General features: G+C 44.0%; 1 protein-coding gene across 24 annotated transcripts in view; it reads right to left on the minus strand.

Annotated features, from left to right (window-relative positions):
* Positions 1–377: 377 nt before the first annotated feature.
* Positions 378–15,709, minus strand: part of svila (supervillin a) — a 100,862-nt gene continuing 85,530 nt past the window's right edge. For 21 of the 24 annotated variants that reach the window (XM_037756907.1, XM_037756906.1, XM_037756892.1 and 18 more), the window contains 19 exons: positions 15,384–15,561; positions 15,108–15,280; positions 12,956–13,111; positions 10,761–10,897; positions 10,103–10,250; positions 9,863–10,008; positions 9,491–9,666; positions 8,379–8,529; positions 8,002–8,281; positions 6,816–6,970; positions 6,581–6,686; positions 4,835–5,042; positions 4,558–4,691; positions 4,306–4,461; positions 3,930–4,073; positions 3,169–3,290; positions 2,733–2,888; positions 1,706–1,726; positions 378–1,335 (listed from right to left, as the gene is read on the minus strand). In XM_037756907.1, the coding sequence (XP_037612835.1) occupies positions 1,249–1,335; positions 1,706–1,726; positions 2,733–2,888; positions 3,169–3,290; positions 3,930–4,073; positions 4,306–4,461; positions 4,558–4,691; positions 4,835–5,042; positions 6,581–6,686; positions 6,816–6,970; positions 8,002–8,281; positions 8,379–8,529; positions 9,491–9,666; positions 9,863–10,008; positions 10,103–10,250; positions 10,761–10,897; positions 12,956–13,111; positions 15,108–15,280; positions 15,384–15,561 (2,834 nt within the window). In that variant the 3' untranslated portion in view covers positions 378–1,248. The remainder of the gene's footprint in view (positions 1,336–1,705; positions 1,727–2,732; positions 2,889–3,168; positions 3,291–3,929; positions 4,074–4,305; positions 4,462–4,557; positions 4,692–4,834; positions 5,043–6,580; positions 6,687–6,815; positions 6,971–8,001; positions 8,282–8,378; positions 8,530–9,490; positions 9,667–9,862; positions 10,009–10,102; positions 10,251–10,760; positions 10,898–12,955; positions 13,112–15,107; positions 15,281–15,383; positions 15,562–15,709) is intronic. The other 3 variants (XM_037756888.1, XM_037756911.1, XM_037756891.1) reach the window with 1 other exon arrangement.

A 15,709-nucleotide genomic window follows, 5' to 3' on the forward strand; every position in this document is an offset into this window, starting at 1 on the left:
CAAACTGCATGTGATTATCATAAAGTGGGCATGTCTGTAAAGGGGAGACTCGTGAGTACCAATGGAACCCATTTTCATTCACTTGACTTGAGGTAAGAGGTCAAGGGACCCCTTTGAAAATGGCCAGTTTTTCCTCGCTAAAATTTAGTGCATGTTTGGAGCGTTATTTAGCCTCCTTTGCGACAAACAAGTACGACATGGTTGGTACCGATGGATTCCTTTGGTTTTCTAGTTTCATATGATGCCAGTATCTTCACTCTAGCTTTAAAACTGAGCCCGCTGCAACTTCCAAAAGATCAAGAAATTAGTTGCATTAAAATTAATTTGCATTAAAGCGTTATCATGTTAAGAGAAAACACAAAACAAGATTCACTTTCCAACTTTCCATCTTTCAGAGTTTATTTTTTCTAATATTTATTTATATCACAAAAAGTCTTCAAAATGCAGACTAGGATCTGTATAGAAACTGTACACAAAAGCAAGGCACTATACACTGTGGGATTTAAAAATCAAATACATTTCATCATCACTTTATAGCCTGTATCCTCTCTTCTATCACAAACAATAATGACACTAGACGAAAGCTGCATCATTTGTAAATGGCAAAATGGTGAACTGTACAGCGAGAGAGAGAATCCTGTAATATCCAGTATTTTATCAACATATGACACAAACCTCCTCCACATTAATTACACTATTTATTCAGTCTTTTTTTTTTAGCTCGGTGAATATTCACGATAAAAATTTACTATATGGATTTTGATAAATATAAATTATTTGTAATGCACAAAACATACATAGAGGAGTAGCAGGGAGTCTGATGTGGAGTGTGCTGAACGGGCTGGCGGGCCTGCTCCCCACTAACAGATGGCTGCATGGCTGACAACGTAAGGGCACTGGGCTGTTCTGCTACATATGTACATACATTATATTCAATAACGTTCTTGGACCTGGACGTCAGACTTTAAAGAAGAGCTGTAACACAATCGCTCAGAAGTGCATCCGCCTACATCTGTTTTCCTACTTTATACAACCAAAATATCGAGACAACAAATGGAAGGAGCCGACACACACCTCTCGTTCATTGATCACCTCTTCAGCGCTTTCTTTCCTTCCTCCCCTTCGTCCGTTCGTCTGTTTACAGGGTTACCTCAGGAGTGGCAGCTCCTGAGCCTCTTTTGTGTCCAGACGTGAACAGAAGAGGAGACTAAAACAACATCCTGGTGTCTCCCAGGTCAGCTTTTCTGTTTAGAAAAGTCCTTTGGCTTTCTTCACGTTCACTTGCTTCCAGCCAGGCAGACCTCCGTACTCCCTTCTGGTCATCTCCAGGCCCTTCTGTGGGAGCAGCCACACACACAATCAGCATGAAGCAGCAGTCACGACAAAGTTTACCATACAGATTGTTCACATTTCAAACCGACACATCCTGCAAACTTGCATGGTGAGGAATGAGTAAACACACTCATGCGTCGGTAAGATTAAGAACGTCATTCTTCAATTCACATCTCCGGTAAAATATAGTCAGAGAGCTCCAGGATTCAGTACTGCGTAACCACACCAGCTCGCAGATTGTGAGTGAACAGCATGCTAATAAACAAATGAGAGCAGTTTTTTTGTCAGAGAATGATGAGGAAGAGAGAGAGCGAGAGAGCGAGAGAGAGAAAGCACTAGTCCAGGCCATCCATGCTCAAGTCCAATGACTCACCTTCCCATCAGCCCCTACACCCTGGAGGGTGGAATGAATGAAGTAGACAAGTTTACAAAAAGACAAGAAGACGGAGAGAAGATGGCAGAACATGATGAAAGATTGTGAAAAGAAAGAGGAAGAGAGCGATGACCATAAAGGGAAATCTGCAAAAGCTGAATGATAAATATAGCCGTAGAAAAGTCAGGAAAAACATAACATATTCCCCAAAAAATGATATGTAATATTCCTATAACCTTACAGTATTTATAAACAGGAATTTTCCTCCTATTTGAGTCAAAATAATATACGTTGTATAGAGTTCAAGTTAAAGGATTAGGCCTGTCTTATTCTATATTCTTCTGTGCATGTTTTCGGCACTTGTAGCGCCCAAAAAGTTGTAAAACCACAGATATGACATGGGCATATATGTTTATATGGCTAATGTGTTCGCAAACTTATTGCTTGCTTATTTACACATCCAGCAAACACAGAGCAACATCAATTTTTGTTTGTTCAGGAACCACATCGCTTCACTTTGCAAGGTTGGATCAACCTCATCACACCACAGACGCCAATTAAAGGCAATGTCTCTTCAAAGTGTGGATGCTAATGATAATGTGATGATTCTGGGCTAAAAGTATTTCATTATTGCTAAATCTGATTTCAAAATATAATTTGATTAGGTCATCCACGGCAAATGTCGGTGTCTGTGGTGTGATGAGGTTGATCCAACCTTGCAAAGTGAAGCGATGTCTTTTAAATATAAACAATTTTTGTTTTTTTCCCCTGTAAATTTATGACTTTATAATCTCAGAGAATATTCAAGTTTTTTTCTTGGAAATTTATGGATTTAATCTTGGAAGTCCACCTCCCCAAGCTCTGTAAAAAATACTTTTTATTACCTAAATTGGCCTTAACACGCCGTCTCAGGCTAAATGTTTTCTCTTTTACTCATATATTGACAATCATAATAGTTACTATCTAAATAAAAGATGCAGCGCCTTTAAAGTGACATCAGAGACCATCTGTAGACTGCAGTTCTTACCTCAAAGTCCTCATCAGACAGGTAGACCTCTAGCCGAAGAGGGTCAACGCCCTCGGGCAGCGGCCGGGCCAGGAGATCTGCCAGAGGGTACGTGGTCTTACACAGCCTGGCCAACACGTCCTCCACTAGAATGATCTGGTTACACACCTCAGCCTCCTGACAACACACACACACACACACACACACACACACACTAAATATATTATTTTTCAATGCAAAAAGCACCCAGAGTTGGATAGTGTGGAGAGTGGACAACAAATTTCATTAGGAAATCAATGAGGGGATAATGGCTTACACCTGGACTGACCTGTATTCATGAAAAAAAAGTATAAAGAAAAAGTACACTAATGGCTACAGGCAGACACTGTGAGCAACACTGGTTCCTATCAGATGATGTAGCTGGGAGTAATCAGATAATAGGATCCGATCCACACACCCTCTCAGTGATCTCAGCGATGTCCTCTCTGTGCTCCCAGCTGGGGAACATGTTGGTGAAGGTGAGCGGCTCCAGACCGGCGTGGATCAGATACGCTTTGGGAGGCTTCTTTTCGTTCTTTTCTGTGGAAAACAAAACAATAACAGATCGGCGGTTTTAAAGCACTGTAGTTGACATTTATCATTTTCTATTCAACAGTGTGGCTAGCACTGATGTCTGAGGACGTTCTCAACCGAACATCAACTAATGAAAGATGTAGCTAAAATGTTGAACAGTAACAGAGAGAGGTAAATAAGGCGGCGTAATACAGCCATGGTTGGTAAAAAAAAGAAATGAATCATGTAGCCGGGGGACGGGAGGGTTAATATACCGAGAAAAAACTTGCATATTCTCTGAGATTAAAGTCTCAGTCTTCAAGTTACCTCAGTGTTCAAAGGGGATGGTGTGATGAGGTTGATCCAACCTTGCAACGTGACACAATGTGTTTCCTTGACGAAAAGTTTTTTTCCTTTAAGTTTGTGACGTTAATCTTAGAGAATTTCTGAGTTTTATTCTTGCAAATTTATGACTTTATAATCTCAGAGAATGTTCAAGTTTTTTTCTCTTAAAGTTGCGACTTAATTTCGTAAAAAATATTTTTTTTTCTCTGAATAATACCACCCTTCCCGGGCTTCGTAATTTTTTTAACTTTTCTACCTACAATGGCCCTTATAAGCCGTCGTAGGTAAATATGTGTCTAATAATAGAATGAAGCTGAATACCTCGACAGTACTGCAGCACAGTCTCCATGGCACACTTCCTGTCTGAGTCCCAGCGGATTCGGGCTGAGCCGGTGCTTTCGCTGTCTTGAGGCCACCAGCCCTGCCACAGATACACCTCGTGGTGGTTGTCCACCAGGAACAGGCCTGAACAGCAGAGAGAGACAACAAGATGACAGCTTTCAAAGTGAGGACCATTTCAGGCTGATAGTTTGCGTGTTGCTTTGTAAGTTGCTTTTTCGCTGCGTAATATTCACCTTCTGTGTGAAAATACTAATAAAAAAACAACAGTTCAGAAAAAATACATTGATGTGTGAATTAATCGCAGGAAAAAAAAGCCTCCAGTGTGTAAAGGCCTTAATGCGTTAGCGTACTGTACCTGGCTGGGAAGCTGTGTAAAGGTCCTCCTGTAGGAACGGCATGGAGTTGACCTCCTTGGGGTCTCTGGCCGGGTACAGATACTCCACAGCTGCAAACTCCCCTGAGCTGCTGCTCAACTGGTACAGACGTGGTGAGAAGTTAAACCTGCCAGGGTCTGAGGGTCAAAGGTCAACAAAAGGTTAACTTCACCATCGGCAGCTGTTCACAATAAAGAAAAACATGTGAAGAATTGGCCTCTGGTTCCCCCCACCTTGCAGCATGCAGTCGTACGCTTTCCTGTCCCTCCTCCCGAGAGGTTCCCAGAATCCCGTGGGCTCGGCTCCCTCGTCAAATTCCTGGATGTTCACCTTGCTGCTGCTGTGGAGGCCTGTTTCCAGAGGACAACTGCACGAGGACAAAACGTGTCACACTGACTGATAACGGCAGCATGAGAACAAATCAGATACCTCAATACATTTGTGAGATGATCAATTGGTTATTTGTTGGCAGAAGTCAAATGGAACGGTCCGATCAATTTTTCCACTCACAGTTCTTTGAGTTTGTTGGCGGCGGTGCGCGCCACCTCCCGCGTGTGTGCCTGAGACTTGCAGCCGTGCCACAGGTAGATGAGCGCCTGGCTGATGCGCAGCAGCACCATGGAGACCCTGGAGCGCAGGCTGCTGCAGTGACAGGCCACCTCCAGCAGGTGGCCCTCCACCTCCGCCTCCCCCCGCACACAGTACAGACGCCAGTCATCTGAGGGGGGGGGGGGACAGGGGCAGAGCAAGAGGTGAGAGAGACGGACACGAGTAAAAAAGTTTTGTTTTTTTACATTTTAGGGGATTTCTCTACGGATCCCTGAGAGGCAAGTGAGAAAAACTAATTCTGGTGATTAATAATTCTTAGTCTGATCTAAATTGTTTTCTCTCCTGTGTTTATGACTCAAGAACAGGTGAAAAAAGGTTTTGCAGGATCATCTCTCTTAGTTTCTTACATTTTATTTTTTCCATCTGTGGAACAGGTTGAAACAAGTTTTGCCAGCTGATTTTTTGTTGTTGTTGTTGTTGTTGTTGTTGTTGTTGTCAGGATCACTTTTGTAAGTGTATGTTGTCATTTCATCCACCAGAGGATGAAGTGTCCCACTACCCCAGTGGTTCCCAATCTATATTCCTCGAAGCCCCCCCTATTTGTATGTCCAAGAAAAACTGAGCCCCCCGCAACCTTGAATCCTCGAACAATACCCTGAATTTGGTGTTTCAGTGTATTAAAAATGACTTACTAACTTAATTTAATGAGTAGAACTCGTCAGCTAAATGCCAACAAATATGGATATTTGGTCAGATAAAAACATGTTGTGAATATTGGAAATAATTACATCAAATTTTTCTCCAATAAATTTTAACTTTTGGACTTTACAATGCTTATTATTATAAGTTAATAAGGAAAGGAGATATTGGAAATGTTTGGATCACACAAGGCGGAAACAATCCTCTGCAACCACCACTAGAATCTAATTCTACAAATGGTCTAACACTAATAATATTAGCCTGATCTTTATCCGCAACTGTGCAGAAATACAGTGAACGTGGTTTCGTAGCAAAAAATGATATCTTTTAAAATAGTTTTATATAACGACTTTTGTTTAAATTATCCAGTAAGTGTGCTATTATGATTTTATTTATACATGTGCAAATCTAATTTTGAGAACCTCAGAGCAGACAAATGCTGCTGCACCCCCCTGTGGTTGGAAACCACTGCACAATCCCGTGGTCTAAATAATAGGGTTAAAAGCATTCATGTTTTTCCCTAACGGCAGATTAGTGCACGTTAAAACACATTTCCAGCCAAAAGAAAGACATGACAGTAATGTTACGTAACTTGCTAACATACGATATAATGTACCTTGTGTTTAGAGTGCATGGAGAAAGTAAAAGAAGAGAACATCTTTGCTCAGGTGTAACTTGCCTGAAGAACAAGGGCTCAGTTATTTGAGGAGTTCGTACAGAGTATTCTTACAATCCAATTCTTCCCTAAGCCACAACACAGTTCTCATGTGTATGAGTCACTCAATATGGGCAGATGATGAATTTACGACTGCTTTAGAATTAATCATTGCTGTTAATGCAATGTCTAAGAATCCATTGTGAGTCTTATTTATTTAGAAACAGGACCTTTAAACACACTATTGTCTTATTGAGCCTGTACAGGAAATGACGGAACAGCAGCAGAGAGCAAACTGTGTGTGTTTGTCGTGATGACTGATGGCTGATCTTAAAGGAGTAACGTGGGCTTACTCTGGGAGTTTTCCTCCTCCTCTTCTCTCTTCCCTGAGTGGACGACCATCCCTCCTTTGAAACACTGCAGGAAGCACGGAGGCTCCTTACCCTGCTGCACCTGAACCTGGAGGGGAGATGAAATCCAACAGGAGAGGAGTAAAGCTAAGACAAGAAAAGACAAAGAAAACAGACCTATCTATCGTTCTCTCTTTCTAGCTTATACACACACACACACACACACTCTTTGGTGTACCTGTGCTCCCCGCTCCTCGTCCAGCTCCACCGTCATCAGCGCCGACGTTCCTTTCTCGCTGACGGTGGAGTTGCGGCCCTGCCAGAAGAAGTAGCAGCACTTCTCCTTGCCGGCCCCCGCCGTCTTCTGCTGCTCCGGCTTCTGTCTCCTCCCGACTGATGAAGAGAGATTGTTATCTTTTGTTTGTACTGTAAGTAATGATGGAACATGATCTTATAAGGAAGTGATGGATAATCTAATTTAAACTGGATAAATTTGACACCTTAATAGGTTTATGTAAGGGATAATGTACAGCGAGTTGGTCATTGTTCAGCGTCGGGGTGCAGCATCGCCCTGAAGGGGATTCTTTCACAACAATGACCCGCTGGCTGTACATTATCCCGCTTATTACACGGCTACTTACTGAAGAAATCAATATTTTGACACAAAAACAGTCCGCAAGAGTCCGACATCAGAGCTGCGCCCATAGCAACGGTCTGCTATACAGAAATTACAGACTGCCGTGATTGACCAATCAGAATCGAGTATTCACCACAGCCGTGTAATAACCTGTTGTCTGCAAATAGAGAACACTAGTGTCTAAATCAAAGATGTGTGTATTCAAAGTGAGTCAGAAGTGTTGACGTGCAGTTGGAATGGCCTAGATATACAGTAACCTACATACTGTAAGAATCATCTAGTGTTGTGGCTTTTGAGGAGGAGGCAAACATAAAAAACTTTTTATGAGGGTAGAAAGGCCCTGGAAAATGTCCTCGGAACTTAATTTAGACCCTGGGCCCTCCCTGCAGTCGAAACGCAATGAGTTCCTCAAAAGGCTCTTAGTTCCGGGGGGAAGTTCCTGCAGTCGAAAAAGGGGCTACAATAGCGTATTCGGTCTGAACATGATATTTTTCTCAGAACTTTATTGTGTCGCTATCCTGAAACAGAGTGGCAGAGCACTAGTATCAAGAACATTAAGCACTTAAATTAAGTTATCAATAAATGTATTGACTATCGAGATGGAACTCAAGATCCTCAGGTGAGTGTATAAGTTCAATTCAATTTATTTTTATATAGCGTCAAATCATAACAGAAGTTATCTCAAGAGGCTTTTCATATAGAGCAGGTCTAGACCGTACTCTATAATATTATATATATATATATATATATAAGTGACAGTGCATGTGTGAAAACAGTTGATACCGACCTGCAGCGCTGACCATGTACTTCCACTTCATCACGTATGTGTCGCCCTCGTGAAACTGCCCGATGCTCTGGCGCGGCAGGCGGCTGTAGTCGAACTCCAGGATGTGCCACACCTCCACCGCCAGCGTGCTGATCTCGTAGCTCCGCCACTCCTCCGCCTCCACCAGGCCGTAGCCCCGCCCCACGTTGAACCCGTCCAGTTTGGTGCAGACGGGCGCCTCGTACAGGGGCAGCATCAGCGAGGTGTCGTACGCGTGGGGCTGATCAGAGGTGGACTGGTCCTGGGGTGAAGATGTGCATTTGATACCGAACATTATCCTCTGTGCCGCAGTGATTATAGTAAGAAGACTTTTACGACGCTGAAGTACTTTTCGATACCTTTTGATCGGCGATGTGGTCGTTGGTTCTTGTGGGACTTGGTGATTTTCTGGAGTCGCTCCAGTCCAGGAACTTCTCTTTGAACAGGGTGGTTTCATTGTGCTGAGTCAGCCTGCCGAACACCGCCCAGTCAGGTCGACCCTGACCTTTCCTGCAAGTGAAGACGATAAAGTCCGTCAATGACACAATACCAATGCTTCAATCAAATATTCTCATTACACTGTTGTAGTAGTAGCAGTGATCTGTGGCATTTGCTCGTGAATGACAAATATTAAGAGCATTTAGACCATCAAGCGAGATTGAAACTCATTCAACATTCAGACTAATAACATTGTTTTTGGTGGTTTACCAGCTTACTAGCAATGCAGGCTACTGCTGCTGCGGATGGGGGATTTTAGACATCTAAAAAAAGTGTACATAGATTAGAATATTTTCACTACTTTACCTCGCCGTCAGACAGCCCTTTCGCACTGAAGCCGTTATCTATGCTCTCTTCAAAGCCACCAGACTCCATTGACAAAAATAGTAATTTTAAATCGCAGCACACAGGAGTTGCTGGTCTACCGATGCCTTGATCGGTTAGTTTGTTTGTGTTATTGTGTGACTTTGGTGAATCCGAACTAACCCTTTAAAACAGCAAAGTCACACAATAACAAACAAACAAACCGATAGAGGCAGCGGTTGACCAGCAACTCATGTGCTCTGCAAGGTAAAATTACTATTTTTGTCAATGGAGTCTGGTGGCTTTGAAGAGAGCACAGATAACGCCTTCAGTTCCCCGTCGGAAAGAGCTGTCTGATGGCAAGGTGAAAATAATCTAAATATAGCGTACACTTAAACTGATACTGGTTCTTTTAGGTGTTTAAAATCTGTTTTACTGCTGCCCCCGTCCACAGCAGTACATTGCTTTGTTCCCGTGCTGGTACTCCTGTCTGTTTCTCCTAACTGGGGGCGTGCCAACCGCCATCTATTGTAGGTAATACACTGACTATGGATCAGTACCTCAACACTACTTCAAAACATCCAAACTATCCCTTTAAAGTTTGTAAAATCTCCTGTACACACACACACACACACACTGTTCTATAATGACGCAGAACATGTTTTCGTACTTGGGTATGAGCGGGTTGCACTCTCCCGGGTCGAGCGGGTTGATGTCACAGTTCGTGTAGTCGAAGGTGCCGTTCCACAGGTGCTTGGCCAGCTGGAAGGCTACCTTCCTCTGTGCCAGCGTCACTTCCTTTCCGTGCCATATGTACATCTCGCTGCCAAAGTCAAACACCAAAACCTGCACAGAAACACAGACAGAGAGGTTTTTTCCCCCCCAATCCAACAATACCAGCAGGCCTTGCTGTTGCCCACAGTTTCCATTGGGTGGCGCCAAAGTACAAATATTTAAATCCTACACAAAATGGCTTTAAATCCCTAGCTGATTTACACCTCAACATATTCAAGATAAATTGACTCCAGTCAGATTATCTGACCTCCTTGGGGTCGAGCAGGGAACAACGGGGCACCTTGGCCCAAAAATCATCATCTGGGACTAGTTTGTCATCCATCAGGCGGTAAATACAGTTGGTCTCCACAATGGCACCCTCGTACAGCTCGTCTTCATCCGGTGTCCCTGCAGCTGCAAGAAAGAAACACAAACGCCATCAGGCTTGCATTTTATCACTTCGCCGAATGTTTTCCTCGAGGTCGGCTTTATTATGCCAGATCCTTACACTGATAAGTCGACTGCCCTCCCACAATCTTCCAGAAATCCTTGGCGGCATGGCTGTGAGCGCCGCCGCCCTCCTCGATGACCTGGACGTAGTTAGCCCGGCAGCCTAGATCTCTCTTTCTCTGGATGAAGTTTGCTAACTCTGAAGCCTGGAAAAAATGACAGAGAAAAACTTGTATTACATTATGCTGACGAGTTCTGTTAACTCCAAAAACACAGGGAGGGATTCTGTGCTTTTTAATAAACTGTCATTTTAAGGGAAAGAAAGTTCAAGTTCATTACTCAGGAAGAAGAGTCTGTAAACTTTAATGACCTAAACTGAAACAACCCCTCATAAATAATGAGGGCCATAGCTCAGAGCTTTCCCTCTGGTCCAATTGAGGTCAGCGCTTTGTTCAGCCAATCACAGGTCACCAGTCTAGGCCTTTGAACAATAGCCTTGTTTTGTGTCTGCTTCCTGCAACAACCCCCAGACACACACACACACACACTTCTTCCTGTGCTGTGCCACCGCTGCTTCCTCCCAGGGCTGTGTTTACATCCTGCACGTGAAGTCTGCACCACCCTTACTCCACCTGTGTTGACTGAAACTTCTAAAGTCTATCCAAACTAGCTTTTCTAGTTGTTGTTTTTTTGCAGCGCTCAAAAGCCAGACTCGCCTTGTTTTTCTCGATGACGTTGGCGAACTCTCCGGTCCAGATGAAGCAGTGGTGTGGCGTGATGAGCAGGAAACAATCGCCGCTGTTCAGGGAGGACGCTCTGGGCTCCACCAGCCTGGTCTGGACGTGCCGTCGGCCTGGAGTTACACAGGCAGGACAAAAAAACAACACCCAGACAGGTGGCTTATCAGTGGCAGCTCTGATTATCGCTGTCAGCATGCCTGGATTATCGTACTGGGGGGGTGTTGGGGTAAGGATGTGCCAGCCATCACCGTTTGACCCTGTACATGTATGTACATGTATCTGCCTTGTCAAGTACCCACCTCTTCGTATTAAAGGGGACCTATTATGCTTTTTTTCCCTTTCCTTTAGTGTGTTATATATAATTTTTTTTGGGCATGTAAAAGGTCTGAAAAGTTATGCTGCCTTCAAATGAAGCTCAACATGGGAAGTCGTGTACACGATATGTTTGGCGTTCAAGTCGCTAAGTCGTGAGAACACCGCAGCTAAGCAACGGCAATATTAACGTTACCGTCAGCGACTAGAAGCCACAGAGGCTAACAATTTAGCAAGCTAGCAAGTGGGTAACATAATACAGTAAATGCAAAGGTATAATGACAGAGGAAAAGGATGAGGCTGTTGGGAATATCAACATTTACCTCAGACATATTTTAAAAATTACGAAGAAAAACATTATACAACTAAAATTACAATATATTAACTTATTATGCACCGAAAAATTTACTTCCATGGCCTCCGCCATTTCCCGCCTTTCCTTCTGTAACGTGGTGATGTCACCAAGTAACACATTTGCATAAAACCTGCCTAGCGGCTAGTTCGGCACGCCCTCAAACAAAACTAGTTAGAGTGGCGCTGGATTGGAGTCCGAAGAGTTTGGTTCGGTTGACCAATCACAACAGAGTGGGCCAGCTGACCAATCAGAGCAGACTGGGCTCAAACAGAGCGTTTCAGACAGAGGGTGAAAAGAGGTGCTGCAGCACAGCCGGTATGAGAAAAATAAAGCGTTTTTTTGAACATTAATCATGAAAACATGTTCTGGTAGAAACCTCATATACAAGTATGCACCTGAAAATAAACATAATAGGTCCCCTTTAAAAACATCTCTTTCCAACTAATTCATGTAGTCAGGACAGTTTGCAATCTGCATTAAATCATAAATTTGCCTAAATACAAACTTTTAGGGGCCACAGTGACTCAAACGACCCCATTGGCTCTTCAGGTGATCCAAGCAGAAGCTATTCTAAAGCACCACCCTCAACACTGTCAGGTTGGGACAGCTAACCTCCTAACAAAGCGGTACCCCCCCGGTGTGCTGGATTTGCTCTGGATTACAGACAGTGGGAGGTTTTGAGGAGAGGATCAGCCCACGATAGTGTGAGGTGACCTGGGGAGAATGATTTAGAGACACAGCTGTCACCAACAGACGCGTGGCGGAGCCGCAAAGACACCGAAATAGACCGACTCTCGTCTCCTATTTTAGATATCCTCTGGAGAGGACACTCTTGAAGCAGCATCCTCCAAAAAGCTTATTGTAAAAACAGTAGCCATTTGTTTTTTCCACGCTCTTAAACAACCGAATGCAACAGCTGGTAAAGATGCTGCCTCACTGGAACCCATACATGAAAACAAACAAAAAAGATCAGGAAAATGTAGACAGATGTTTTGGATCTCTTCCTGCTTGGCTGTCTTGTTTGTGTAGTAAACACGTTGCATCCTCAAGTCTGTCCATTCGAGGACGCTGGACCTCAATTTGACTTTTGTAAGGGTTGTGCTTTCAACAGAAGACAGAGATATTTTTAAGTACGACATGATGGCCTGTGTGCCCCCTCAGGACAAATCTTTATTAGTTCCCACATTAGAGTCCCTTTGGTTCCTAACTGGTGGCATCCAAAAGTTGAGTAGGGTGCATTCTGGCACTAGATGTCACTTTTCATTTAGCGCCATCATCAGGTCAAATTTCAACTTTGGTTTATGACCAAAAACCTTCAAAACAAAGGACATTTCCCATCAGCCTCAGTTGTACTTTGTGTTTATTGATAATCGCTAGCTAGTCAACATGGTAATATACCTGCTAAACGTCAGCCCCTACTGGAATTATGGTGCGGTAAACTAAAAATAGGATGAAGAAAAAAGACCCTGTTGTGGGTCCATGGGTGCCTGTTCACTCAACTGACCTTTGACCTGTAACAGCATGAGCTTCTTGTACGGCACGGCACTGTTGTTGGTCATCTGCTCGGAGATGTTGACGCTGCGCAGGTTGACGCTGCTGAAGTTCTCCTTGCTGGCCAGACCGGCCAGAGCCACGTCAGAGAAACCAGAGTTCTTACTCACTGCAGGGAACACAACAGAGCACAGAGAGGCACAGACACAACATTCAATAATTACATTTAGCTCTTATAACACAAACGAGACCACAGCTAGAGACTAAGTGACCTTTCGAGAGGTCGGCCTCTATGATATGACTGCAACAAATATAGAACACTGCAGGAGACAGTTGAAGTGGTTTTATTGCTGTCACAGGAGGTGAAGGAGGAAGCTATAGGAGCAACATGACATTGACTTTGTGGGTTATCTCACGTCACTCTGAAAACAGGCTGCAGACCACGTCCAGCTTTTGAGGACCGCTCCGCACAATGACGGGAAACTGACTCCAACCCCAGATATAGGTCAGTATGAGTCCCAAAGTAGCTCGGGTGGGCTCATTCTCAGCATGGAGAGACCATTTATAGACTGCATCATATCAGTGACGCTTAATTTTGTATCTGAGATTGAGATGGATGCTCTGCTCCGTCTTATTTTGCAGCAGATTGTTGGATGAAACACTATTATTAAGACAAAAAAAGCAGACATTTACTGCACTTGGGGGATTATGAAGATGAAGATGTTTTGTCGTTCTGCAGAGGACACATCTATAAAAGCTCATGCATTTTCACATGTCCAGTGACTTTTCACAACTCAGCACACGAACAAGGTGGAAACAAGATTACCGACAATGTACTTATGGCTGGGTGACATGCCTTATAAATAATATCTCGATATTTTAAGGCTGTATCGCAATATACGATATCTATCGGACCTCTGATAAATTATTGAAAATTATTCAATTTGACAGATTTCGATTTTAACCGGCGCATTGACTTCCGAGAGGACAAGTAACCGGATCTTCCGCATCCATTACAAGGCCTATTGAAGGAGGCTGGGTCACGCATCATCAACGCGTCATATCTTCGGGGTACAACACACGCGCAGTAAAGTCTGGTCTGCACTCACCGAAATTGAGCCAATCGTAACGCATTACCGCAATTTCAGTTATGTGTTATACCCCAAGACCCATGTCCGCCCTCGTCCCAGCCTCCTTCAATAGGCCTTGATCCATTGGGCCAACGGAGCAGGCGCAGTAGCATCCGCTCGGTCACATGGCTCGGTCACAGCTGTTGTCGCGGCTTGCTAACTCCGCCTCCCAGCCCTCGCTCCAGCCTCGGTCTGGGGATCATTCACACACGTGAGGAAGGGAAATAACTCTGGATTCGGCTATTAGTGCATCTTACAACTTTTAGGACCTGATGATTTAAATAAGGGCAAGTCAAGGAAGTTGTAATTCCACCGTTTGGCCACTACGAAAAAAAAGGCATCAACGGCCGGCGCTCTTCCTAGAGGCTTGTATGGCACTGGTTTAGCGGCCCATTAAACTCACAGACCAATTGCACGCATTGTAAATCTTCTCAGGTGATGCTACTAAGCGGTAACGTCTTTTTTGAAGTGGAGGCTGGCATCTTCCGTCACCTTTTCTAAGGCCTAAACACGAATAAACTCGCTTTGGCGTTTCACTTCTTCTGCTCTCTCCAGGCTGTTTCCCTGTTCTCTGCTTCCCTCCAGATACCAAAAAAACACACTCCCCATATGCACATCCATGCTCATACGCCACACACAATCACCCAGGAGAGTGTCTGTGAGAGGGAGAGAGCTGCAGGAGAAGCAAGACGCCAAAGCGAGTCTCATGCCGGCAGCTTAAAAAAAATTACAATTAATATTTATACTCGATGTTGGCGATATGGTCATTTTCTACATCCCACGTAGAACAAGCAACAATACAGCGAGTATATTGGATATATCTCCCACCACCTACATGTACTGCACTTTTATTTAAAATATGAAACTCCCATGTGACGGGCCATTTCTCTTGAAAACATTCTAGGTTTTAATATTGCAACATCGAGAATTATATTGAGAGTTTTATTGTGCAAATTTAGAAGTCATTTTGGAGCCTGTCACATGTTGTATCCCTGAGTGTTTTGGTCTCCAGCTCCTCATCGCATCCTCACTCACTCTTCTCCGCCTTCATCCTCTTGCTCTCCAGCAGGCCGATGTTGAGCCTCTGCTCCGTGTACTCGTGCCTGATGTCCTCCCTGGCGGCCAGCATTTTCAGAGGGTTCCTGGACGCCTGGACGTTACGCGTCGGGCGCACCGCTCGCCTGTGCCGCACCATCTCCGAGGTCAGCCTGTGGGAGAGGTCAGAGGTGAAGGGGAGTGGTCAACAGAGGAAAAACTAGAGTCTCACAATGATGTCAGTTCAAATTGAAACCTCTGGCAGCGAGAGCTTACTTTGGCTCCTGGGGACCGAAGATGGCGTCGAAGTCGTCGTCTATCTCCACCTTGTTGGTGTTGGCGGGGAACTCCTCCACTTGGCGGTAGAACTTGGAGAAAGTTTCATCTTCGAGGGTCATCACTTCCTTTACCTTCTTCTGTGTAACTGTGATGGTTGCTTCTGGCAGTCCGCACACTGAGGAGAGACAAGAAGTTACTACTGCAGACAATTTGCCAAAGCCTGTGCCTGTGCTGAACATGTGATTATTTATTCATTATTTATTTATGGATAAATGTCAAATTTAAATTGTAACTTTGATTTGTGAAGAAAACTTTCACATAAA

Source organism: Sebastes umbrosus, chromosome 21 (assembly GCF_015220745.1).
Source record: "Sebastes umbrosus isolate fSebUmb1 chromosome 21, fSebUmb1.pri, whole genome shotgun sequence".
NCBI lineage: Eukaryota > Metazoa > Chordata > Actinopteri > Perciformes > Sebastidae > Sebastes > Sebastes umbrosus.